General features: G+C 42.1%; 1 protein-coding gene across 4 annotated transcripts in view; it reads left to right on the top strand.

The window, feature by feature from the left end:
- Nucleotides 1-3600: 3600 nt before the first annotated feature.
- The window catches only part of Enpp2 (ectonucleotide pyrophosphatase/phosphodiesterase 2), a 112508-nt gene continuing 88558 nt past the window's right edge, over nt 3601-27550 (top strand). For all 4 annotated transcript variants that reach the window (XM_032915484.1, XM_032915468.1, XM_032915476.1 and 1 more), the window contains exon 1: nt 3601-3831. In XM_032915484.1, the coding sequence (XP_032771375.1) occupies nt 3616-3831 (216 nt within the window). In that variant the 5' untranslated portion in view covers nt 3601-3615. The remainder of the gene's footprint in view (nt 3832-27550) is intronic.

Genomic DNA, 27550 nt, shown 5'->3' with positions numbered 1-27550 from the left:
AGTGACTCTGACGCCAAAAACCTACAAGGAAAGTCCTGGGAACTGAGGATTACGGTACAGGCTGAACAGGACAAGGGTCCCAGGTTCCATTAGTTCAGACTAGAGGAAACAGCAGAAAATGAGCAAGGACCAAGAAGAGAGAGATTCTCATCATGACACGGAAACAGATAATCTGAAAGTAACAGTAAAGGTGAACCAATATCCAGTCACAAAGCTCCCTAGGCAACGTAGGCAAAGTCTCTTTGAGGAGGTGACAACAAGCCCTAGACCCTGAGGAAGAATTGGCCTTGGGAATCTGTAGGAAGAACTTTTGTAGTAATGTTTGTGTGTGTGTGTGTGTGTGTGTGTGTGTGTGTGTTGTGTGTTTGCATGTGTTTCCCCTTCTCTTTCTCACACACACAAAGAGGGAGAGAGAGAGAGAGAGAGAGAGAGAGAGAGAGAGAGAGAGAGAGAGAGACAGAGAGAGGTTATATGCATGTTTCTAGCAATATGTGCACACATCCATAAGCACATGCATTGTTGTTATTTCACGGAAGAGATAGTGGAAACAATAGAAAATAAGTAAGGAGCCCCTTACTGCCATGGGGTGAAAGTGGATGGTTCTGGATATGTCATGTGATGCAGACTCATGTGGTGTTGTGCTGAGGGAAGACTGGTGGGAGGGTACATGATGTTTGGAGAGAGTATAAATTGGACTCAATGGATGGTGATAGGATGCTTGCATAGCTAGCCTTGCAACACTTTGTTGGTCTCAAGTCTTTGATGGTCTTCACTTCATTGAGAAAGGCATGACAGAGAACTTCTCCTGGTGTCCTGGTTGCTCTCACTGACTTGTGCCAATTTAGCAGAGGCCTGGTGGTTTCTGCTGGATCATTCCACCGATGCTGATTCATGTTTGCTATCCTGACATTACTGAACTGGATGGCTGGTACCTTGACAAATGGATATTGGAATCTCCACAAAGAACAACATTGAAACAGGTCCACATCTACTTGTCCTATTCCCATATCCTTGGGTGGAAGGGTGCTAAAGCATTGAGACCCTTATTAAAACTAGGTTTTAAAAAAAAACCCAAGTCTACATGAGGTAAATTAAATGAAGAGGATGGCACATTAAGAAAAGCGAATTCAGTACATATGAACTGCTTGAATGTGCTTCTGTGCAGTGATATTTTATTGGCCCCTGTATGTTCAGTGTCAAGAATACTGAGTTGCATTTTAACAGTTGTGTTATAAGTGAAATCAATAGGGGAGAAATTGAAAGGGAAGGGTTGCTGTGAGTTTCTGAGAAAATGAACAATGGCTTCACAAATCCAGGAGAGGCACCTTGGAGCCACAGAGAAATTGAAAACAGAGCTCAGTTTTTCAGAGCAAAGCTGAGGGTTGCTGTCACTTGAGTCCTTCTCAAGAAGTAGTGTTCCTTCCAAATGGCTGAGGACTTTGTTGGGGGAAGAGGAGGCTCTTTGATGAAAGGTGGATAGATGTGAACAGCTCAAACTTGCAAGGCTTGCAGGAAGTTTGCATACCCAGACAAGGTTGTATACTTCATAACTGCAGCAGTGGCAACAGCCATGGCTGTGGGACAATATATATGTCTAGCAGGCAGCATCCCATGTGGGTAGTTCACAGGGGTATGGAGTGGGGAACTTGAGGAATTGGACAAACTGATATGTAAGTCAAGAGGGAGCTCAAAGATAAGGAGAGAAGGAAGCACGGCTACAAATTTCCAACGAGCCTAGAGCTAGGAGACCGGGAAGAAAGGGTGGGGAGAATGTCCAGTGAAGAGATTTCCTAGTTCCTCCGTAGTTATGCAGAGGGCAAACCAGAATGTTTATAATGCAACAGTAGCTACCTGTTAGTTCACAGACTCTCCCTGAAGAAAGGCTAAAGTGTTATTTACACCATTTCATTTAATCCTCATGCCATACAGCACAATCCTGTCTTACTGAACAGAAACTTGAGGCTTGCTTGAAGTTAAACATGTTGCTTACATCTTCCCAACTGGAAGAAAAAAAGAAAAAGAAAGAACCTGCATGTGGCCAGGAAAGCTTAAGTCCCACACTGATATAAATATTATTCTGGTTGGACAACAGCATTTGACTCCTGTATCCTTTTCTTGTGGGCTGATAACCCAGGACTAGTTCTGTCAACTCACTGGCCTTGCAGGATGAAGTCCAAGTTTCCTACAGTGACTCACGAGGTGGGTCAGAGTCCAAACCCACACTCTCCGCTGTGGACACAGGCTCCCACACCAAGCGCTCCTGCTGGGTTCAACTGTTTTCAGTTCTCTGAATGCAGTGGGGAACCTTTTGTGTTCAGGGCTGTCTCAGGGTGGCACGTCCTTCCTCCTTTTCTCTTCCTGCCTAACTCCTTCAAGTCCTTCAAAGCTGAGGGTTGCTGTCACTTGAGTCCTTCTCCAAGCTGAAGAAAATGAGACTATGGGGGCACCTCGTCTCTGTAGATCTCTGTGGCACTTCTGATGGCACTGAACCGTGTGGAGCTGCTGACTGCTTGATCAGGGCTCCTTCCACAGGTTCATAGCTCCTGTCTGTCTGGGTTGGTGTGTCTTGTTTGTTTTTTTGAGACAAGGTCTCGCTCTGTAACCCAGACTGGCCTCAAACTAGTGGCAATCATCCATGCCTGGCTAAATGAGGAACTGGATTTTTTTTCCCTCGCATTACTTGGAACTACTTGCATTTGAACCCTCCCATGTTCCCATGCGTGATGCAAGTGCTCGATCTTTGAGCTCTATCTTCAGTCCTTCTCATGAAGGACCTGAAAGGACTTAAGTCAAAAAAGCAAGACAATGGCTTTGATAGTGTTGGTGACAGCTGGACATTGCTTTCACTTTTCTATGTCTGGAGCCAGATCTTATTCTTAGAGCATCTTTCCAGACTCCGGTAAAGAGCAAAAAGTGCACGAAGTTTTAAATGTAATCAATAAATCCAAGATACCCGTGGCTACCAATGACCCATTGGTTTGCCATTTGATTAAAACAAATTCTAATATTTTTACAACTACCAAATTAAAGCAATTACACAGTTGCTTTATATTAGCTGTAATATCATTCAGTTAAGGCTAGTCACTCAGAGCAGAGACCAAGATCTTTCACTCTGGTTAGAAGACTGAGCATACATACATCCCTTGCTTCTATTTCTTTATAAGTACAGTAGCAGCAAGAAGCAGGAACCCATACACTCGGGGGGGGGGTGTAATAGCATGATTGTGAAAATCCCTTTAAAAATCGGTGACACGGTTCAAGGGGTGGAAATATGGAGGTCGTATTGCCCAGGGTGCTGCCGAAACTTTCTAGAATGTACGCTGCGTTAAGTTCACCTGCAAATGCTTGTTTAGGGATCCACCGGACATCACAACAGGAAAGTCCTGCAGCAAGCGCTTCAGGAAACAGGAACGAATCCTAGAGACAAGAAGGGGAAGTGCACACCGAACTTCACAGGCTCTGCTTGAAAGATGAAAAATTAACCCGGCGCGGTTGGGGGTGGAAGTGTGAATGGTGGTGCTTGGACGCTGGGTCTTCAACGTCCGGACACTTTTCCTTCCCTAAAGCCATTTTAGTCAAAGGTCATGTGTGTGTCCTGTCAAAGGCCAGCTTCCAATGGAATCACTGTCCCCCGAGGATAGCGGGCCCCCTGACTCCATCTGCCTTGGAGAAATCCCAAAAGCAAACGGCCCAGCGCAAACAAGCGCAGTCAGGAGCCGCGGTGCCGGGCTCAGCTCCCAGGTCCCCGGCCCGCAGCCCAGGCTCTGTCCGCAGCGCCCTGGCTGGAGCGAGGCACCCGGACGCCGCAGCATGAGTCGCCACGCCGATCGGGTAGGGTAGGCAACCCCTCTCTGCGCGTGCTCTACGGCTAGGGGCTCCTGGGTCACGGCGGCTGCACGGTGCAACCAGGGCAAACCTTGCAAAGGGGCCTCGGCAGCAGCCGGAAAAACGTCCGGGGTTGTTGGGCTGCCTTCCCGTGCCCTCAGCTGGACCGGGTTCCAGGCTCACAAACGCGGAGCTAATTTTGAGTTGTCGTTGCCAGAGTCTGTTTGGCTTTGCAAATGCGTATCTCGTTTCTGGAAAACAAGCCAGTGGAAGCTGCAGAGGGGCTAGGGACGAGTCTCAGCTCACCACAGCTCGAGCCTGTGGTGAGGGAGCGAGCCCCTTTGGCCAGAGCCGGTCGCAGGGGGCTATGAGCTCTGTCCTCCCCGGACAGCCAACCTCCCTGGCCTTCTTGTTTATGACTCCTTGGACAAGCGCTTGGCAAGGCTGGGGAACTTTAAAGCAATCTATTTCAGTAGCGTTCGTTCTCTTTGCTCCTTCCTACTCTCTCAAGGAGACAGATCATTTTTCTGAGTGGGGAAGCCCTTCCCTGCAGCCAGATCCTAGGAGCCAAACTCAGCCCCTTTGTACTTTTTCATTTGAACAAGTCCTTCAGACGGATCTAGGTAATTTTGGTTAAGTATAGCGGGGCGGTTTCTCAATTGATCTCGGGTGCTTTTGGTCTGGAGTTGGAAGTCTCCTAGGGCACAGCAGACGGGCAGCAAGGAATGGGTGGTTAAAGGGGTTCAGAGATTGCTGTGTTTTCACTCTGGTTTCAGCTTAATGGGTTAAGCCGGGAGCCATTTCTCACTGATAACGGGGCAGAAAACAAAACCCTTTCTGGGATTTGTTTATGCCTTTAGCACACACCCAGTCCCACTGAACCAGGAGATTTCCTGCAATGCTTCAGGTGTTTTCTGAACGTCTGATGGGGCCACTTCCAGCTGCTCTTCGGTGTTTTCTCCTTGAAAGGGTGGGTGACAAGATCTCACTGTCCTTATTTCCTACTTGTTCCTTCACATATAGCCAGGAGCCTTGGTCCACCACTCTGAAGACCATCTTTTGTTGGAGCTGTCAAAAGCCTCTGCACCAAAAACAAGAGAATTTGAAAGTCCTCTTCTTCAGGCTCCTGGGGCCATTTTGGATAGCTGGCTATTCCTTCTCTTGTGTTTAGACTCTTAGATTCTGCAATAACCCACCTTCTTGTTCTCTTCTGCCCTTCTGAGTCACTACTTAATGTCTTCAAGGGCCCCACTCCAGATCTATCAGTGTGTCCCTCTGGTCTCTCCTCGACTCTGGTCCCTTGCCACCCAGTAGACTACATACATCATCTCATTCATTCCAACAGCTTCGGCCACTGCAGGCATACATGGTGTCTGGAGTATAGCCTTTCTCCTAAAATATCTCCCATTAGATTTTCCACAAAGCATCTCGAAGTCAAAAATGTTCAAAACTGAATCTGTCCTCTCCATTCTTCCTCCTGCGCCACTCTTCCACTCTTCGATGGCATCCCCATTATGTCAGACGCAGCAGAGTCACCCTGGGTGACTTATCTTTCATGCCTTTCCTTCCTGTCTTCCCCATTGGATGAAGTTCCGATACGCACGTTCTTGTTTGTGTTATGTGTTGCGTCTCCTTCGTTGTTCGAGTTCAGGAACTCTGGCCACAGTCTCACGTGTGCCTCATTTGGAGCCGCGGCTGCCCAATCTGTGCCTTTATCTACATCGGTTACTTTTTTTCATTGCTGTGGGGTGGAGGATTTGCTTCGGTTCACTGTTAGAAGGGATAGTGTTCGTTTTTTATAACGGGAAGGCTGGGACTGGGAGCATGAGGTAGCTGGTCACGATGCATGCATCTGAAACCAGGAAGCCAGGAGCCAGGTGGGTGTGGGTTTGCGGGTCATGTTGGAGCTGAATAGTGGCCCTCAACTAGATTTTTCTTTTCACTGTTTCCAGTCGGGGACCACATCCTGTGGGATAGCGCTGCTTATATTTGGGTTGGATCTGTGGGTTTTCTGTCCTTTCTGGAGACACACTCACAGACATCCACAGGTGTGCCTTTCAGGTGATCCTAAATCCAATCAGTATCATCGCGTCACCTCATTTCCGTACTGCGACAGGTGTTCCTAAAGTGAGGCGTGGTCACAGACATGCTTTGTGAGATGTCTCTAGTGAATTTTTGTGTTTTTCTTTTAAGAATGACGTTGGTGTGTACAAGTTCTCCCCAACTAGCCTTTTTTTTTTTTTTAAATATGCATTGGTGGTTTTCCTGCACGTATGTCAGTGAAGGTGCCAAGACCCCTGGAATTGAAGCTACAGATAGTTGTGAACTGTCACGGGGGTGCTGGGAATTAAACCCAGGTCCTCCGGAAGAGCAGCCAGTCCTCTTAAAACACCGAGCCGCCTCTCCAGCCTTTTACCTTAATCATTGCTCTCCTCCCACTTACTCCCCAGCCACATTTCATGCGTCATTTTGCACATTTCACACACACTGTACACAAAGCAGGCACAGTAAACTCAGGTCACTGCCCTCATTTAAAAAAAACCAAAAACCGACTCAGCTGATTGGCACCTTTTCTTGGAAACTTCCCAGACCATCAGCTCCTCTTCCAGCATGGGTTAGCGACCTTGCCACATTCTCCTCACTCTTCCTTCCCTCCTACCATCCTTCCAATTCACTGCAGACTTCTAGTCATCTCCCCCCAGCAGGCAGTTCACAAACAGAGCAACTGCTTTTGTCTCGCTGTTGTTTTTGTCCTAGGATCTTTAGGTCTTAATGGCCCCTGTCTCAGTTGTGATGTTTCATGAATTCTTGGGATTGATTTTCCTTTCCTGCCTGCTTTTCCTCCCCCTCCCTTTCTCTCTCCTTTCCTCCTTCCTGCTCATTCTCCTCTCCCTCTGTTCCCTTGTCCCCCTTTTCGTCCTCCCTTCTCCTCCCATTTGCTCCCCTCCAATTCTCTCCCCTCCCTTCTTCTCCTCTCCCCTCCCCTCCTTGCCCTCCCCTTCTCTCCTCTCTCTCCCTACCTCCATCCCCTTCTCACCCTCCTTTCCCCTCCTCTCCTCTCCCCTCCCATCTTCTCCCCCAATTCTCATCCCTTCCTTCCCCTCCCTTCCTTTCCCCTCCTCTCTCATCCTTATCACCTTCTCTCCCCTCCCCTCCCATCTCCTCCTCTCTTCTCCCTTTTCGCCTCTCTAGGTCTCATGTATCCCGACTGACTTCAGACTTGCTATGCAGATGATGAGATTCTGATCCTCCAGTCTCTTCTTCCTGACTTTTGCTATACAGGTGTGCATCATTGCACTTAGTTTTATGCAACACCAGGGACTGAAGCCAGGGCTTCATGCTTGCTAAACAAGCACTTTACCAACTGAGATATACTCACTAGGCTAAGAATGCTTGTGAATTCATTTGGGGAGAGAAAAAACCTTATAAATGTGTGTGTGTGTGTGTGTGTGTGTGTGTGTGTGTGTGTGTGTGTATGTGTGTATACAGGAGAACAACTTTGTGGAGTCAGTTGTCTCCTACTTTCTTAGGGGTCTGGGGCTTGAATTCACATCATCAGGCTTGTATAGCAAGCATCTTTATACAAGGAGCCATTTTGCTAGCATCTGTTTTGTGGATTCTTATGTAGGGGTTAAGAATGAGTGTTCTGTTCAGGGATTGGACTAGAAAGTGAAAGTATTACAGCTTATGAGATTTTTTTTTCCTGAGACAACATAGAGTAGAGAATAAAGATTCATCGTATCGACAGGAAGTCACAGTCTTCCAATTATTTTAAGCAGGAAGGGTTTAGAATTTCTGGATATTTGAGATAATGTTCCAAGTCTCTACTGTATAATCCACATCTGAATTTGGAGGCTTCTTCTATCCCAGCATCTACCCTATCTATCCTGAGGCATGAAAGGCTTTTAAAGTTTTGCTTCTGTTGACTTTAGGAATGCAAAGAAATCCTTCTTGGGCTGCAGCCCAGCGGGAGAGATGGATATGGAAAGAGAAGGTACCTGGGGCCTCTGAATGGCCATGGAGAAAAATCTCCAAGAGCTCTCTAGAGAAGGATGGAGACTCTGGGAGACTACAAGTGAGAAAATGTGGTTCTGATTTTCCAACGAGAGAGCTATGTGTTTGGAAACTCTGAGAGGTGAATAGTGATTGCATTCTATAGGGAGTTATTTAAACCTTAAGCTGTTCTTAAGCTCTGTGGGGCCACAGTTCTTTTGAGGTTTGGATGTGCACACTCTCTTAGGGAAAAAAATGTACAAAAGACTGCACACAGCATTTTGAATAAACTTGTAGTGGGATTCATCCAAGTCTGTCCTTCAATACCCTTGAGTTGTTAAGGACTTCTGGCTAAAATATCTTTAATCAAAGGGCTAATTAATTCAGTGGGTATTTGGAAGAAGGGAGTAGGTGGTGGTTAGGAGCCAGCATAATCAAATTATGCATGTTTTCTGTTTTTGAGAGGATCCTGTGTAATGTGTGCTAATGACCATGAACTTGGAGTCATAGGACCTGGGCTCACGTCTCTACTCTGGCAATCGCTAGTTGTGTAACTTTTTGCTCTGAATGGTTATTTCATTATCCAATTTTTAAAAGGATAGTTGGAATTTTAGCTATAATGAAGATTTGAGCTAAGCATGTGGGCTGTGCTATACTTAAAACTAAGAAAGGATGAGGGAAGAGGAGGAGGATACATCTACAGAAGGGGGGACGTGTAGAGAGGGAGGAGATGGAGAAAGGAACGGATGAGAATTGTTCAGGAGAGATGTATTTAATTTTTAGAAATTTAATCTGGCAGTAAGATCGATCATAAGATGTTGCTTCTAAAATTAAAGTTAAGTTTAGAAAAAGAAGTCTAGAATAGCAAATATAGAAGATGAGAGTCATTTTACTCTGTATTGTTCAACCTTTAGAAGATCATGTCTCGATCTGAGTGCTACCTATTGACTTATTAGCAGTTACTGTCTGAGCACCCATTGTGAGTCATCCACTGTGTTGTAAAAGGCAGACCAGATCACATGGAGTTTGCAGTGTGAAGACGTTGTGGGCAGGGAACAGGCGGCTTTAATTTGATGTTATACTTTGACAGAGGAAACTTAAGTCCAGATGGAGCTATATAAGAAGGAGTATTAAATCCAAACTTAATCGGGCGGAATGAACTGGAGAATCGTTGTCTGTCTACACCGAGACGCAGAAACTGAGTAGAGAAAAAGCAGGGTGAAGTGATAGAGGAAACAAGGTTTCAAGATGATGCATCCTCAACAGGTTGAGAGCAATGGCGGCAGTCAAGAAACAGAGAAATAATTGTGAGAGGTAGAGGATGAAAGACACTAGGCTAGGAGGAGTATCGAGGAATGCTATCTAAAGCTACTGAATGGCAGTTAATCATTAGGAGAATGGGAACCAGTGAAGGCTGTAAGCAAGGCTGCACCGTAATCTGTTTTATGTTTTGTAAAGACTAGAGAGTGGACAGTAGGCTGGAGAGAGTAAAGGAAGAAGAAGAAGAAGAAGAAGAAGAAGAAGAAGAAGAAGAAGAAGAAGAAGAAGAAGAAGAAGAAGAAGAAGTGATGATGGTGGTTGTGATGATGATGATGATGATGATGATGGTAATGATGATGATGGTGGTGATGATGATGATCATGATCATGACGGTGGCAGGGTAGGCACACTGGAGGCACTGTAATATGTAATCAAGGAGAGACGGTGACCCCAACCAAAATGGTAGCTGAGAAGATAAAAAAAGATGGGTCAGTTCAAAAGCTCATTTGGAGACACAAAGTAAGTGATGAGAGACTGCAGGGATGCTGTAGGAAGGATGGGCGCAGTCCCTTTAATCTGTGAAATGGAAGACTTAAAAGGTTACTATACCTATCTTTATGTCTTTCATTTGATGTGGAGGGAAGATTAGCATCTCCTGTCTCGGAGATGGAGGACACTAAATTTCAATGAATTTAGTAAAGAATTTCCTGATAGATTTTCCAAGGTAACAAGTTCCTTGTTATACAACTATTCTAGAAACAGAGAGTCAAGGATAAGGGTGGGTAGGCAGGAGGGTACCGTAGTTTCTGTTCTTACTCAAGATTCCAAAACTTGCATCCGTTTCCCAGACAGAATCTGTAGGCCTGGCATTTTAGTGCCACTGTGTTTACCTAAGTCACATCCTCCGCCAGGAATAACCTTCCTTCCCGCATCATACATCCTCATTGAAAATACACCATTTCCTCAAGTCCTCCCCTGTGCCACACCACACTCTTGTGAAGAAGCTCCTCTTCCTCTTCTCTGATTCACATTTGTTCTTTGTCTTCTTCCTCTCCTCTTCCCTCTCCTTCTTCTTAAGCCTATTCAAACACGGTCAGTTGCATTATCTTACTTAGTATATGATTATTTTTATATTTATTTAAATTATCCTAAATTACTATCTTCTACAAGTCCAGTACTGCAGTCTGTGATCATTTCTGTAAACCAATGGGGTGAATGATGCTTTGCCTAAGGCAATAGCCTTTCATAGGGAAAGTTTTGTTTATTAAGAAAAAAGCTACATTTGGCTGGAGAGATGGCTCAGCAGTTCAGAGGACTTGTTGCTCTTGCAGAGGACATGAATTGGGCTTCTGCATCCAAATGGCAGCTCACAATTATCATTCACTCAGGTTGTCAGCTTCTGTCCTCCACAGATGCCAGGCACACATGTGGTGCACACAGACACACACAGGCAAAATACTCATGCACATAAAATAAAATAAAAATCCAAAAATAGACATCTTATATAGGCAATACATACAATGTCTAGAAAGAGTTGATTGAAAGAAAGGATAAAAAGAAGCAAAGGAGATCATCTAAAGTTGCATTACCCAGACATGAGCATTGTGACAGGGGGTGAATTGCCCTTCTATGTTTTCGTGTGCACGTGTGTCTTAAATCTGGAGTCACGCTTAATTTTTTGTAAACTGTTTTGCTCCTAAAACAAACCCTGTGCTGTTAAAAGTTTTTTTTTTTTTTGCAAACATGAGTGAGATCGCATCTTACTTTATAGTTATTTTGTGGTTTCTTTAGTGAATCTTCATAGCTGGGCATTAGAGTATTTGCGGTTTTTTGATGCAACATATAACGCTATAATTAACTCTCTGTAAAACGACCCTCTGCAACCATGCTACATGAAACATTAACAGTTTCTAAAACAACTAATCCAATTCATGACTGAAGAGAGGATGCTGAGCGTTAAGGAAACATAATTTTTTAAAGGCACCTTAACATAATTTTTTTTTAAATTTTGAAATTTTTAGCTTATTAATTTTGCTATATATTTGTTACATATACGAGTTTCTGTACATCTAGTTTTAGACCCACATGGAAAGCATCTGATCTGGAAATGTATCAACAACCTGTGGGCCTTGGGAGAAAGGAAGCGATAACTAGTAAATTATCTGAGCCAATAATTGAGTTTGAAGTCTAAGCACTTTGGTGACTGAATAGTGTGAAACGAATGACTGCTTCTAAGCTGACTGGATGAGGAAGTGAAGACAGAGCTGCTGTAGAATAAAGGTAATTCTCTGGAAAGATGGACACTGGCCAGCATTTTGGTGTTTGGAGAAGGTGGAAGGCCATGGACTTGGATCCTTATTCTAAAGTAAATAATGTCATTCCAGACACTCAATAAGCAAGAACATTTCCATTATAGAGTGGAATGCTCTCATCAGAGGAGAAGCAAGCCTTATTAGGAAAGTACTGTGACTCCATGCGGTCACTTTCAACAGACTAAATGAAAGATGTTATTACGGGTTGAATTGTATTCTGCGCTCCAAGTTCATGTGTTGGAGTTTTAGACCCATAGACCTCACCGTGTGACTTTTTTTTGGAGATGGGTTTTTAGAGGGGTTGTTAAAGCAGGTCGTGAGCATGTGTCCTAACCCAACAGGATGGGTGTCCTTATACAATGAGGAAGTGTGAGCATAGAGATACCCATGGAGGATATGAAGAGGCACTGGGTAAAGAAGGAGATGGTAAGCCCAGGAAAGAGACCTCAGGTGAATCCAGTCTACTGACTGAGGCACTGCTTCTACACTGCCAGGTTTCAGGTTGTGTGCCAATGCAAATCTATTGGTTCAGCCACTTTTTAATTAATTAATTAAGTAAGTATAATTTTTTGGTCATTTTCATTTCCACTAGCGTCTTTCATCCCCTTCTCTCCTACAGAGATTCTTTTTTCTTTCTAAAAAAAAATCCCCTCAGACCTTCATCTCCTTCTCCATTTTTCTTGGTCTTGAGTTTTACCCTTATTTCTTGCATGAGCATGAATTGGGAGTTATTTACTAGAAGGTGACAACTTAGCAGTGGCTATGTGAAAAAAATGACACCCCCACTCCAGCAACCATTAAGTCCCACAATCCCTCAGGGAGGGCTGAGGCATCTGGAGACCCTCCCCCATGCATAATGAACGTATGTTGGGCTCAGTCTTGTGAGGGTCTTGTGCAGGAGCCACAGCTACAGTGAGCTCACGATTACAATGGCTTCGTCCTATCCAGAAGACTCTGGTTCACAGCCTTCTTCCCCAGCCTCTAACTCTTTCTACCCTATTGATCAGATGGTACCTGGGCCTTTGAGGGAGTGGTATAGACAATCCTATAGGGCTAGTCACCCCAAAGTCACTTTCTCGTCACGTGTGGTTCAATTACTTCCTGCGATACTTTGTTATGGCACCTATAGGTGACCAACACACACTTTCCAATTTCATCCTTCCCTGCGTGTGTTTTGTCTGGTAACACTCAGCTCAGTATTTGTTTTCAGTCACGAGATGTTCTGATGTTCACCCCCAGATTCTGATGTTCAAATGTGAATGTAAGACGTCAGTGTTTGGGGGCTTCAACTTGTAAAGGATTTTTCTCTCCACAATGGCTTTGAACTTGACAGTGCTTGCAGTGAGAACTATTTCTTCTCCACTCAAAGGATTTGATGACTGACAGGATAGGCTTTCTCAGTATACAACTTGGTTGCCGACAAATCCAACCATAAACTTTTGGATATATTGGATATAATTGAGTTTTTCCACCATTAATACTGTTCACATATTAATTCAACACGGTGACATGAGGGGAGCCTAACAGTTTTCTGGAAGCTGCTTGACTTTAATCAACAGGAACAAATGCAAGATTATTGCACTTTTTCCTTGGGTGACCTAAGCTTGTTCTTGGCACCCATGAGTGTGAAACACAATGTTTCAGTGGCTTCTACCCAGGGGAGTTATTAGTTCTGAACCTTGGGGTTAATTCCATAAGAATGCAATTCCTTTCCTTCCTTTGAGAACAAAATGTTGCTTGTGTTGATTCTCCCTATTGTGTGTTAGAGCCAGACTTTTCAAAACAGTGAGCCGTAGTGATCTATAGATAGGACATCAGATTTAGGGAAAACTAAATACATAAAAACAAAACACACCAAGTTGCTCCAGTTAATTTCAATATAGACAGTGAATACTTTTAAATAATGTTTTTCCATTGTTAAAAATATTTTTAAAATGTATCTAGCAACTGTATCTGAAAGGAACTATAGAGAAGAGAGTAGACTCACAATGTTTCATAATGTCAATATTTCATAAGTCTATATGGAAATTGGACATTTATTTTAGTAATACTTCAGACGCTTTTTGACAAGGTTAAATGCCTTTGGTTTTAATTGGGGTTTTATTTTACCTTTTGTGTCCAGTTTGAAAGCACTTGAACTACATGTGGGCTAGCTACTTTGATGAGTTGTCTTCTAGGGGTCATGCAAAGCACTTAAATCAGTTATCTCATGGGACCTTCAAAACCAAGGCTTAGCAGGGCTGGGGACATGGTTCAATGGCGAAGAGTACTTGTTCCTTTTTCGGTGAACTAGGGTTCTACTTCTAGAGCTCACAAGGTGGTCTACATCCTCTTGAAATTAGAGTTTTAAGGGATCTGGTACTCTCTTCTGATAAAACACACACACACACACACACACACACACACACACACACACAGAGAGAGAGAGAGAGAGAGAGAGAGAGAGAGAGAGAGAGAGAGAGAGAGAGAGAGAGGGCATTCTTGAATTGTTTGTTAAAAATAAATATAGACATATATATAAAACACCCAAACAACACAGAGCTGGAAAACTATAGCCTATTGGACAAATATAGTCATACTTATTGGTTTGTTTGCTTTGCTTTCATAAGCATTGAGTCAAAGTTTATTTCACACTTGCAGGATAGGATACATAAAAAGAAGAATGTTTATCACAATGCCAACTTTGTTTTAAAAAAGGAGCTTTATTTATTTATTTAAAAGGACAGGGTCTAAGGATGTACAATATGGTGTCCTAGGCTCAATGTCCAGCACCACATAAGGTGGTTTATAATCCTAGCCTATAATCCTCGAGTTTGAGAGATAGATTCAGGAGGAGGATCAGGAATTTAAGATCATCTTCAACATGAAGAGTTCAAGGCCAGCCTTGGACACCAGAGAACCACCCTGTCTTGTTTGAAGGAGGAAGGAGATTAAGAGAATATATGAGACAAGAGAGGGTGGGGTATGGATATGATTAAAATACATCATATATATGTATATATGATGAGAATATATATGTATGAGAATGTTGTTATCAATTATATTATGAATTAATTATAATATCAATTATATTATGAATAATAATTAACACATGCCAATAAAGACATTTAAGAAACTAATGTCAGGCTTGTTATCTCATCACAGTAATCCTATCACTTGGAACATTGATGCTGTGTGATTGTGATGAATCAGTCTAGGACACAGAAAAAGATCCATTCTCAAACAATCAAACAAACATAAACAAGAAAATAAGTGGGCTGAAGAGATGACCCTTTGGTTAGGAACACTGGCTACTCATCCAGAGGACCCCGGTTCAATTCTCAGCACTTATATGCCAGCCTACACCCATCTGTAACTCCAGTTACGGGGGATCCTATGCCTTCTTCTGGCTTCCAGGCACCAGGCAAACACATACCTCCCAGACATGCATGCAGGCAAAACAGCCATACACATAAAATAATTAAAAATTTAAACTTAAAGAAGACAACACGGTTTATTTTGTTTAATAATGGTTAACTTAACACATTAGCTGTATCAGAGTTCCTGATTGAGAAATTTCGCTGTGGGGTTGACTTTACCTTTCTAATTAGTTCCCGCATAATAATTCTCATGCTGTTGATCAGAGGATCTAAACAAAGCTGTCTGCCTGTCTCGTACCTGTTTATGTGCTTTCTCTTTTACAGTGACAATACTGTTTCCTTTAAAAAGGCTTTTGTTAGATTTACTGAATGTGTTGTTGTCATTCTCATATGTAGGATAAACAAAGTGGATGCCTAAAAGGATAAATAACCGTGGAAAGAGTCTCAGTAAATCTTAGAATTCACCAAACTGTCTGATCAGACTAACACCATGCAAGAGGTAGAGTGTGCATTTAATTTGTCCTTACTTTAACAACAAGGAAACTGATTTGTGATTAAAACTGAGTCCATCCCTCAGATAAACCTGATAGAATGGAGTAATGACTAAGAGCTCAGGTTCTGTCCCCACACTGTCTAAATCGCAGCTCTGTCACTTAATTTTTCTGTACCTTTCTTCCCCTCATAAATGAAAGATGATAGCAGAAATAGCTATTTGCATGATAAAATGAGATTGCATGTCAAATGAAATAATGTGAGCATTGGATGTGCAATACGAAAGACATTCCTAAATTTATTTCAAATCGTGATAATTTTAGTCATCATTTTATTTTTGTAAATTTTAACTTACGTGCATGAATATTTCACTTGTGTGTATGTACATCCATCATATATGTGCTTGGTGTTCACAGTGGGTCAGGAGAGGGCATCAGATCCCCTGAAACTGGAGTTATAGATTGTACGCAAAGCACCTCCCACAATGTCAGAGTATCTCAACCAGAAAGTGCACAGAGAGCAGTGGTGCCATCTGTCAGGTAAGGAGTAAGCAAGGGAATGCTCCAGCTTCTTTGTAAGCTATGGCTTTGGCTGTTTCAGTCTCTTGGCTAGCCTAAAGCCCATAGGAAGGGACTGTTGGGAGGCTCTACCAGCAGCATTCATCCACCGCTGGCTGGGCCTGGACCTTTTTTTTTCTTCTTTTTGCCATCATCTTTGATATTTATAGTCTCAATATTAGCTCCTAGAGTCTCCAAATTGACTAAATGATGCCATCAGAGTTTCCCAGGAGGAATCTTCCTGAATAATACAAGAGAAGCCATTATCCTCAATCTGCAACTTGATGATGAGCTACAAATAGGGAAAGCAATCAACTTGTCTTAATATTTCTCACTCTCCTATGTGCTGGGAATGGTAATGCTTGCATGTTGTATATCAAGCTGTTTTAACTTCATTTCTGTTGCTGTGAGAAAATATCCTGAGGTAAAGCAACTTAGAGGAAGAAGGGTTTATTTAGCTTACAGTCCCAGTTTGCGGTTCGTTATTGTACAGAAGGCTCAGAGGCAGGAGCTTCAGACATGTGGTTACAACGCAGAAATGAACGCTCACATGTTGCCTGCCTGCATATGGTCAGCTAGCCTTTTTCATATGTTCTCTCTCTCTCTCTCTCTCTTTCTCTCTCTCTCTCTCTCTCTCTCTCTCCCCGCCCAATATTCTCTTTCTCAAATTGATTTATTTTGTTTTATCTCTATGAGTATATATACATGTATTTCTGTGTACCATGTGTGTCCACTCACAGAGGTTAGAAGAAAAGATCAAGTCCCCCAGAACTGGAGTTACTGACATGGTGGTTTACAAGTGGGTGCTAGGAACAGACCCCAGCCAAGAACAGCAATGTTTTTAAGCATCGAGTCATCTCTCAAGGCCCAGCTTTCTTCTCTGTTACATGGCTCATGGCTCAGCCTAGGGAATGGTGCTGTCCACAGTGGGCTGAGTCAATTAACAATTAAAATGGTCTCCCTCTTCTCCAAGATTCTAGGTTGTGCAAAGTGACATTTAAAGCAAACACCACAAAAACTATTGATCTTCTGAGGCGATTGGGAGTCATGGCTCTTCCCAATGCAGAATGGGCACGGTAGCCTTGTAATGTTGTGTATGAACTGTCAAATGAAGATTTAATATGAAGTGACTCAAGTCCCAGTTATGATGCCAGAGGCTCTGCTGAAGTGAAACAGAAGCGGGACTTTTGCATCATTTGGATTCCTAGGAACAAGAATAAGAAAGTAGCATTATTTTTCTGGGATTGGGCCCAGCGTGTCTCTAGAGTCTTGAAAATACTTGACAGCTGTGGGCTTAGAGGAAGGGTGAGCACAGTAGAGAGAGATGGAGGGAAATGTCTGCAGTATGTCCCAAGGACTGTATTAGTTTCCTTTTGCTACTGTGATGAACACCATGAACAAGAGTGACTTATAGAAATAGAGCTTTTATTTCAGCTTATGGTTTCAGAAGAATGAGTCCATCATGAAGGGGAGTTGTGGCAGCAAGTGGTAGGCATGGTGTCCTAGTAGGAAGCTGAGAGGGCTCACCCTCAACCATATCATGAAGCAGAGAAAGAAAACTGAAGATAAGGTGAGATCTTAAGCTCTCATTTCCTGTTCCCAGTGACCTACTTCTCCAGAAAGGCTCTACCTCCTAAACCTCGCGAGATCGTGTCATCGACTGGAGAGCAAATATTCAAATGCCAGACAGAGCCTTACGGGACATTCTCATTTAAGCTGCCATAGGGACCAAGACTGCAGGACAGTCCCCGTGATTCATTTTCTTGTGTGCCTCATGTCTTTACACTGCATTTTTCCTTTTCTATCTCTTCCTTCAGCATATACCTCTTTCATTAATTTATTCAGCAAATGTTTACTGTATGTCTCTGTGCACCAAGCATTGTGTAAGGCCTGGGATGTAAGGGGGAAGACAAAGCCTGGCTCTCCTCAGTCCAGTGGGGACACACACCGGCCAGGAAATAGGCAAATGCCGTAAGACTTGAACATGGTGAGGGGCAGAGGACATCAAAACCAAGACAGAGGGGGCATGGTGATCAGGGAAGGCCTCTGTTGGCTTGGACTTGAGGGCTTGACAAGAAGAAAAGTAAGCTGTGACTTTCAAACCCAGGCAGTTAGTAAGCAAAGGTGTTGAAGCTGGGGTATCGATTTACCTGATTTTTAAAAATTAATTAATTTTTATTTAATTTTTTCATTCAACATATTCTGATCATGTTTTTCCTCTCCCGGAGTTCTCTCAGCTACTTCCCACCTCCCTACCCACCCAACTTCCAAGCAAGCAAGCAAAGAAAAAAAAAAATCAAATGAAAGTCAAAACAAACTAAAAACAAGCAAACAACAACAACAAAACTGTGTTAGGCAAAACACACAAAAACAATACAAAGAACATACAAGGAAACAAGGAGTTTGTTTGTATTGGCCAACTACTCCTGGGCAGGGAGTCTGCCCTGACTTGCAATAGGTATATTCAGTGACACTCTACTGGAGAACACTGATTCTTTTTTCTTTCCTAGCAGGTATCAACTGCAAACAGGTCTTGGTCTGGGGTCAGACTTTGTGTCCACTACTCCATGCTGGGATCTTGTCTGGTTTGAACCTGTACAGGCCTTGTGCATGCTGTCACAGTGTATGTGTGTGTGACTCTTAAGGATTGCCTAGTTTTCATTATATCTTTTAATAAGCATAAACACTCTCAAATGTTTCTATTTATCTGTGCAGCAGCTTGAACAATGGGGAAAAACAGTCACGTCTTTACTCGCCCATTCTGATGCCATGCTGTGCATGGAAATGCTGAATCCAAAACCCTTTGTGCAGCTGTGAGCACCATGGCCCGGCCTTGCTGAGAAAAGCATTGTTTGGCTGGAGGTGGGATAATACAAGAGTGTCCGAGCTCATCAAAGTGATTACAATGCCCCCTTTACTCCATAGCAGGACAGCTCTCAATTAACATGCAGGGCACACACGGACCACTTGCAGATTGCTTTCATTCTTAGACAAACAAGAGTCTAATAAATTAAGTGCTTTCATTCTTAGGCAAGCAAGCGTCTAATCAATTAAGAGATGTGTGTGCCCAGGTCACAGGTTTGGTTGGGAGTTGAAGTGAGGTGGATTAATAATGAATAAGTTGCTATTGCATTGAGAACAGTATTGGTGGCTTTGTCAGTGTTCTCATCTCTCCACTGGCAGAGGAAGATGAGAAGAGATGAGAGCTAGAATTGGTGGTCCACCTTGTCTGTTCTGATTTCTGTCTGGAAGCTCAATTCTTTCTATGCCAGACATTGCTGGACTTTTTGTAAATGACGGAGGTGCAACCTTTGTCTTGAAGAAGCTTGCCAACATAATCATTGCAGTGGAGAAAGTGTGGTGAGGAGGAGGGATTGGGCTCTTTGGACCATTCAGGCTGGGATCTGACCCTCTCTCCACCACCATCTAACTGTGAACTTGACGAAATGGTAACAACTTTCTGATTCTTCATTTCCTCACTAATAAAAATATATATGATAATGCATAGAAACATCTAACTTATGATGTGGAAAAGTTGTCACTCTTGCTATGTTTCTTATTATTGTACAATCCTGCATCACATTCTGTCACTGACTGGGTGACTATGGGCCAGCCACTCAAACTGCAAGTTATAATCATTCTCACGGGGGCCCACCACCACAGCTTTAGAGCAGAGTCCATGCTGCCACTATTCTTAACATCTTGTTCTATTCTTTAGTCATTACTCTTACCAGTAGCCACTGTATTTATTTATACAGAGTCCTTTCTCGGTCAGCAAGAGTGGCTGAGAAAGCTCCCTGAGCAGGTATTTGCTGTGTGGTTTTTGACTTGCTGATGTCATTTGAGCCTAGAACAGTTCCGAGAACAATCATGTCATAGGGTCGCACTGAGCATGGTGTTGCTATTGAGGTTAGATTATGAGGTGTGTCTGAGATAAAGCCACAACGAGTGGTCACTCCCAGCTCTGACTGTTGGCAGCCCTTGTTCTTGGTGTCTCACTCAAACTGTGGTGTAGTTTGTCATACAACAGGGTCATCATTGATATCATGAGATGGATTGCAAAAATACACTTGTCAGAATTTTGATCAATTCTTAGGAACAAAAAAAGGTAAGAGCTACAGGAAAAAGAGAGTGAACTGGGAATAGGAGAGAAGCGCACCTTTTCTTACCAGAACCCATGGCTACCAGTCTATGACTAACATTTACCCATGCCTCAGACTTAGGAAGTGCCCAAAACCAGCTGCACCAGTCAGATGACAGGGGAAGAGTGTGCCAGGAGGATGACCCCAACTGCTCTGGTAGCAAAATGAGAAATGATCCTGGACAGAATCAATTCTGTCTCCAAACAATCGAGAGTCCTCACAAACAATTCCTCATGCCCTCTTCTAATGAAAGGCAGGGGGAATTTTGTTAAAGATAATACAGCTAACATGCTGCAGCACAGTGTACAATGTACAAAGAGATTCTCAGAAGCTTGCCTCTGGTCAAGCAGACCTGAATTTGAATGGTGGCTTTGTCCCTTGCTGGGTGTGTGAATTTAGGCAAGTGACTTAAACTTCTCTGTGCCTTGGAAAATAAGTTCAATCCATGATGGACTTTGCAGGGTCATTGAAAGTGGTTAGTGAGATTATTTCTGTTCAATGTCAAACATTCTATGGGCTTCATTTATGGCAGCCATTGTTATAAGCAATTGACACTATACAGACAATTTGATCCAATCTCTACAACAGTGTAAAGAAGGTTTTGTGATTCTTTCCATTTTCATATGAGGGCCTGGAGGTCTAGTGAGGTTTCCCAACTCACTCCAGGCCACATGGTCAGGAAGCATCCAAGTTCTGATCCTGACCAAGGTTGACAGCCCGGTATTTCGGTAATTAGCAAGTTGTATAACATTTCTCCCAAGAACAGCAGAAGTTTAGCTGGACAGAAGAAGGCCCAGAATGTCTGCACCCTCTTGCATAATGCTTTGCTGGCAATCTGAAGTTGTTGGATTCAATAAATATGCTGGCTGACTGTTTACAAAGCATCCTGAAAGAGCTACACGGATAGGGCAGACAATGCAAGGCCAGCTTGTATTGTTCTTTTCTAGATCACTCCAGAAGGATATTGCTTCATCTCTCTTCTATCAAAAGATTTTGGGAAAGGCATTTCCTTCTCCTTTTTATTAAGCCCTTTCCTGTTGCAGACATAGGTAAATAGACCATATCAGTTATCTATTGATCTAAGCATTTTCTAGTCTCTGTACGGATTTATCCTGAGATGGATTATCTAGAACAAGAAGATACAGGAGTCCTTACTTTCCCCTTACTTACCAAGAAAAGAAAACAAGTCTGTTTAGTTTACTTTGGATACTCTTTTCTGGTTATTACATTGAGACAAATGGGTTCCTTGAGAGGGTTTTACAGAGAGGGAGACAGTAGGTACGTAGATCTGGAAAGGCTCTTAGATGGCATTGACTCCATTGTCCTCTAAATTGAGACATCATGTGTAAATTCTTGAACAGTCACTGAGGTTTTGTTGTTGCTGTTGTTATAGGAAGAGTTATCTCACCATTTCCCAGCCCCCTTTCCCATCATACTCAACAGGAAATGCAATGCTCACAGGATAGCCTGCAAAGTCCTGCAGGCACCCGTACTCATTGTGATAAGAGATCTTGCTGTTTCTCTGTTGCAATCCATCCAGCCACACCGACCTTCCTGTACGTATCAGGCTCCCATAGGGCCTTTACACTTACCATCTCTATGAAGAAAATCCTGGACCTTCCCATATTTTTTCCAGGCTTCTGATCAAATGTCATCCTTAGAGACATTTGTCACTGTCTAATTGACTGTTACTACTACTCTATTCTAGTTTCCTTATCAATTACCAACCACCAGATACTACATATCATCTCTTACCAAAATTCCCCATTTTGGCACTTCAGTGGCAGAAGCTGTATCCTCAGTTCAATACATATATTAGGTACTCAATAAAAGCTTGTTGAATGAACACATGAACAAGAAACATCTCAATTTTACCCTTCTATGCTTCTCTTATGGCTCCTAAGAGAATAAATCTTTTTTCAAAGATTTATTGTATTTTATATGTATGTGTGTATATATGTGTATATTATGTATATGTATGTATATATGTATATGTATCGTGTGTGCATGTCTGGTCCTAATGGATCATCTTGAACAGGTGTACCAGTGGACCCCCTGAAACTGGAATTACAGACAAATGTGAGTTGTCATGTGGATGCTGGGAATTGAACCCAGGTCCTCTGGAAGAAGAACTAATGCTCCTTACTACTGAACCATCTCTCCAACCCCTGGGAGTGATTTCTTAACATGACATACCCAGAGGTGTCTGCATAGGTGTCACCTATTAAAGGAGTCTAAAATCAGTCAGAGTCATTAGAACTATAGTCAAGCATGGGTCCCTATGGAGCTTGCTTTTCATACAACTCCCAGGTGCCTCTTGCAAAAGTCATTGTTAAGGTGGTCCTCTCTTTACATGGATGTATATTTCAAGAAGGTTATTCTATGTAGATTAACCTCTCTGTCTCTGTCTCATTTTTTCTTCTTAATTTCGCACTATCAAGATATATTTAAATTTATTATCATCATTATTGTTGTTGTTGTTTGAATCAGGGTCACAATATGTACTCCTTGCTGGCATGAAAACCCCTATGCAGACCAGGTTGGATTCAAAGTCAGAGAGATCTGCCTGCCCCTGTCTCCCAAGTGCTGGGATTAAAGGCAGCTGGCCAAGATACATCTGAATTTAATCCAGTTCATGGCAGCTAGTCATTCATGGTCATGTTGACTTCAAGAAAGAATTTTAACCCTGTGGTTCAGGAACCAGGAGACTATCATCTCTCTCCTAATAGAAGTTCTCAGATGAACTTCCTTCCTTTTATGTGCTGGCCACTGGAAGAAGACACTTTTAATGAGGACCTGGCCTTCTAATGAGGACCAGATGTTGTCTACTACGGCATAGATGCTAGACCTCCAGGCTTTTCTGTACAAAGCATTTCTTGTATCCATAAACCAACCACTTATTGGTATTTGTTGCCTTGTCCCATAGTGGCTAATGCATTTCATCTCCCAAATAAATAAAACATGTTTTATTATTTATTTATTTAACCTTGCTATTCTTGATACCAAGGAATCCTGATACCAAGCAAACTTTCATTAGCATTAGCTAACCTTATGAAGGGCACTTACTACGTGTATGTGGAATTAGTATGAGTTTGTATAACGATGGTTTTCCTGAGTTTAGCGAAGTTTTCTAACAATGACCAGAATCATTTTCTGATGACACAAGAATTATGAAATGGGCTTTGAAAAAATCCCCGTCACTTGCTCATGGCTAGTTCTGTTTTGGGGTCACAACAAGGTCAACCTGGATCAGAGGTTTCTCTGTGGTTTCTGTTATGCTCACCATACACTTACTCCTTCTCCATGTAGCAGAGAGCCCCATTCTGTGAGAACTTGCTAGTTTTCTAATCCTCATTAGGAAGGGAACTGGACCTTAGGAGTATTATCTGATATATTTGATGTTTTCACACATGTTGACAATGATAATATCATAAAAGCTCTATGAACATAAAGCAAGAGGATCTGTGTAAATTGTCTGTGAAAATATAAGCCCCTTCTGAAGACTGGCTACCACATATGAAGTTTGCTCCATGTCAGTGATCATATCATATCTTCCCCTTGTCTGATATTCCCTACTCTTTGCTTCTGGCTCATTTGCATCCTATGTTCTTCATATATTTACCCACTTTAAAAAAATATACCTTTTATTCCATGACAAAACCAAATTTACACAATATTTTTCCACAAATCCAGCCCTACAAAGGATAATTGATGGGAAACTCCAACACAAGGGGGCAAACTACACCCTAGGAAAAGAAAGAAAATAATCTCCTTGCAGTAAAGCCAAAAGAGCCACACAAACATAATTCCACCTGCAACAACAAAAATAAGAGGAAACAACAATCACTATTCCTTAATATCTCTTAACATCAATGGACTTAATTCCCCAATAAAAAGACATAGACTAACAGACTGGATACATAAACAGGACCCAACATTTTGCTGCATACAGAAAATGCACCTCAGTGACAAAGACAGACACTACCTCAGAGTAAAAGGCAGGAAAAAAAATATTCCAAGCAAATGGTCCCAGGAAACAAGCTGGAGTAGCCATTCTAATATCAAATAAAATCGACTTTCAAACCAAAGTTATCAAAAAAGATAAGGAGGGACACCTCATATTCATCAAAGGAAAAATTCATCAAGATGAACTCTCAATCCTAAATATCTGTGCTCCAAATACAAGGGCACCTACATTCATAAAAGAAACCTTATTAAAGCTCAAAGCACAAATTGCACCACACACAATAATAGTGGGAGACTTCAACACCCCACTCTCATCAATGAACAGATCATGGAAACAGAAACTAAACAGCGACACAGAGAAACTAACAGAAGTTATGAACCAAATGGATTTAACAGATATTTATAGAACATTTCATCCAAAACCAAAAGGATATACCTTCTTCTCAACACCTCATGGTACCTTCTCCAAAACTGACCATATAATCAGTCATCAAACAGGCCTCAGCAGATACAAGAAGACTGAAATAATCCCATGCATCCTATCATATCACCACAGACTAAGGCTGGTCTTCAATAACAACAATAACGACAGAAAGCCCACATACACATGGGAGTTGAACAATGCTCTACTCAATGATAACTTGTTCAAGGAAGAAATAAAGAATGAAATTAAAGACTTTTTAGAATTTAATGAAAATGAAGGTACAACACACCCAAATTTATGGGACACAATGAAAGCCATGCTAAGAGGAAAATTCATAGCTCTGAGTTCCTCCAAAAGGAATCTGGAGAGAGCTAATGTATATTAGCAGCTTGACAGCACACCTAAAAGCTCTAGAACAAAAAGAAGCAAATACACTCAAGAGGAGTAAATGGCAGGAAATAATCAAACTCAGGCCTGAAATCAACCAAGTAGAAACAAAAAGGACTATACAAAGAATCAACAAAACCAGGAGCTGGTTCTTGGAGAAAATCAACAAGATAGATAAACCCTAAGCTAGACTAACCAGAGGTCACAGAGAGTGTGTCCAAACTAACGAAATCAGAAATGAAAAGGGTGGCATAACAACAGATGTGAGGAAATTAAAAAAAATCGTCAGATCCTACTACAAAAGCCTATATTCAACAAAACTGGAAAATCTGTAAGAAATGCACAATTTTATAGGCAGATACCAGGTACTAAAGTTAAATCAGGATCAGATAAACCACGCAAAATGTCCCAAAATTCCTAATGAAATAGAAGGAGTTATTAATATTCTCCCAACCAAAAAAAGTCAAGGACCAGATGAGTTTAGTGAAAAATTCTATCAGACTTACATAGAAGACCTAATACCAATACTGTCCAAACTATTCCACAAACTAGAAACAGAAGGAATGCTACCCAATTTCTCCTATGAAGCCACAACTATGCTTATACCTAAACCACACAAAGACCCAACAAAGAAAGAGAACTTCAGACCAATTTCCCTTATGAATATCGATGCAAAAATACCAATAAAATTCTCACAAACCAAATCCAAGACCACATCAAAACAATTATCCATCATGATCAAGTAGGCTTCATCCCAGGAATGCAGAAATTGTTCAATATACAGAAATCCGTCAATGTAATCCACTACATAAACAAACTCAATTTAAAAAAAAATGCTCATCTCATTAGATGCTGAGAAAGCATTGACAAAATTCAACACTCCTTCATGATAAAAGTCTTGGAAAGAACAGGAATTCAAGGCCCATACCTAAACATAGTAAAAGCCATACAGAGTAAACCAGTAGCCAACAACAAACTAAATGGAGAGAAACTTGAAGCAATCCCACTAAAATCAGGGACTAGACAAGGCTGCCCACTCTCTCCCTAGTATAGTTCTTGAAGTATAGTTCTTGAAGTTCTAGCCGGAGTAATCAGACAACAAAAGAAGGTCAAATATAAATTGGGAAGGAAGAAGTCAAAATATCATATTTGCAGATGATATTATAGTATACTTAAGTGACCCCAACAGTTGTACCAGAGAACTACTAAGCCTCATAAACAAATTTAGTAAAGTGACTGGATATAAAAATAACTCAAACAAATCAGTAGCCTTCCTCTACTCAAAGGATAAACAAGCTGAGAATATCGAATTCTCAACTGAGGAATGTTGAATGGCTGAGAAGCACCTAAAGAAATGTTCAACATCCTTAGTCATCAAGGAAATGAAAATCAAAACAACCCTAAGATTCCACCTCACACCAGTCAGAATGGCTAAGATCAAAAAACTCAGGTGACAGCAGATGCTGGCGAGGATGTGGAGAAAGAGGAACACTCCTCCATTGCTGTTGGGATTGCAGACTGGTACAACCACTCTGGAAATCAGTCTGGAGGTTCCTCAGAAAATTGGACATTGTACTACCTGAGGACCCAGCTATACCACTCCTGGACATATAACCAAAAGATGCCCCAACATATAAAAAAGACACATGCTCCACTATGTTCATAGCAGCCTTATTTATAATAGCCAGAAGCTGGAAAGAACCCAGATGCACTTCAACAGAGAAATGGATACAGAAGATATACATCTACACAATGGAGTATTCTTCAGTTATTAAAAACAATGACTTCATGAAATTCTTAGGCAAATGGATGGAACTGGAAAATATCATCATGAGTGAGGTAACCCAATCACAAAAGAACACACATGATATATACTCACTGATAAGTGGATATTAGCCTAAAAGCTTAGAATAGCTAAGATACAATTTACAGACCACATGAAGCTCAAGTAGAGTGAAGTGTGGGTGCTTCAGTACTTCTTAGAAGGGGGAACAAAAACTCAAGAGAGGAAATATAGAGACAAAGTTTGGAGCAGAGTCTGAAAGAAAGGCCAACCAGAGACTGCCCTACCTGGGGATCTAGCCCATATACATACAGCCACCAAACCCAGACAATATTGCTGATGCCAAGAAGCGCATGCTGACAGGAGCCTGATATATCTGTCTCCTGAGAGGCTCTGCCAGACCATAACAAATACAGAGGCCAATGCTCACAGCCAAAAACTGAACTGAGAATGGGTTCCCATTGGAGGAGTTAGAGAAAGGATTGAAGGAGCTGAAGGGGCTTGCAACCTCATAAGAACAACAAAACCAACCCATCAGAGCTCCCAGCAACTAAACCACCATGCAAAGAGCACACATGGACAGACCCCTGGCTCCTGCTGCATATGTAGCAGAGGATGGCCTTGCTGGGCACAAAATGGGTGGAGAAGCCCTTGGTCTTGCCAAGGGGAATGTCAGGGTTGGGAGGGAGGAAGTTGTGGGTGGTTGGGTGGAGAAGTACCCTCATAGAAAAAGGGGGATGGGAGATGGGGTAGGGAGTTTATGGACAGGAAACTGGGAGAGGGGATAACATTTGAAATGTAAATAAAATCCAATTTTAAAAAACAAAAAGAAAAAAGTCTTGCAAAAAACTATACAGATGACAATAAATCCTTTCTAATGTGAAATATTACTGTTACAGAATTCTAGGATATTTCATTATATGTGACTCCAAGCTCCTATTATAGAACAACAACTCTTCCACGGCCTCACAGCCCTGAACTCTCCTTCTCTAAGTTGTTTCCTACTGGGGATGTTTTTTCTCAATGAGACAACATGGTAGGTGGCTTTGT

The sequence above is a fragment of the Rattus rattus genome, chromosome 1, assembly GCF_011064425.1.
Source record: "Rattus rattus isolate New Zealand chromosome 1, Rrattus_CSIRO_v1, whole genome shotgun sequence".
Taxonomy (NCBI): Eukaryota; Metazoa; Chordata; class Mammalia; order Rodentia; family Muridae; genus Rattus; species Rattus rattus.
The sequence above is the reverse complement of the archived record's forward strand: the minus strand, read 5'-3'. Positions and strand labels throughout refer to the sequence as shown.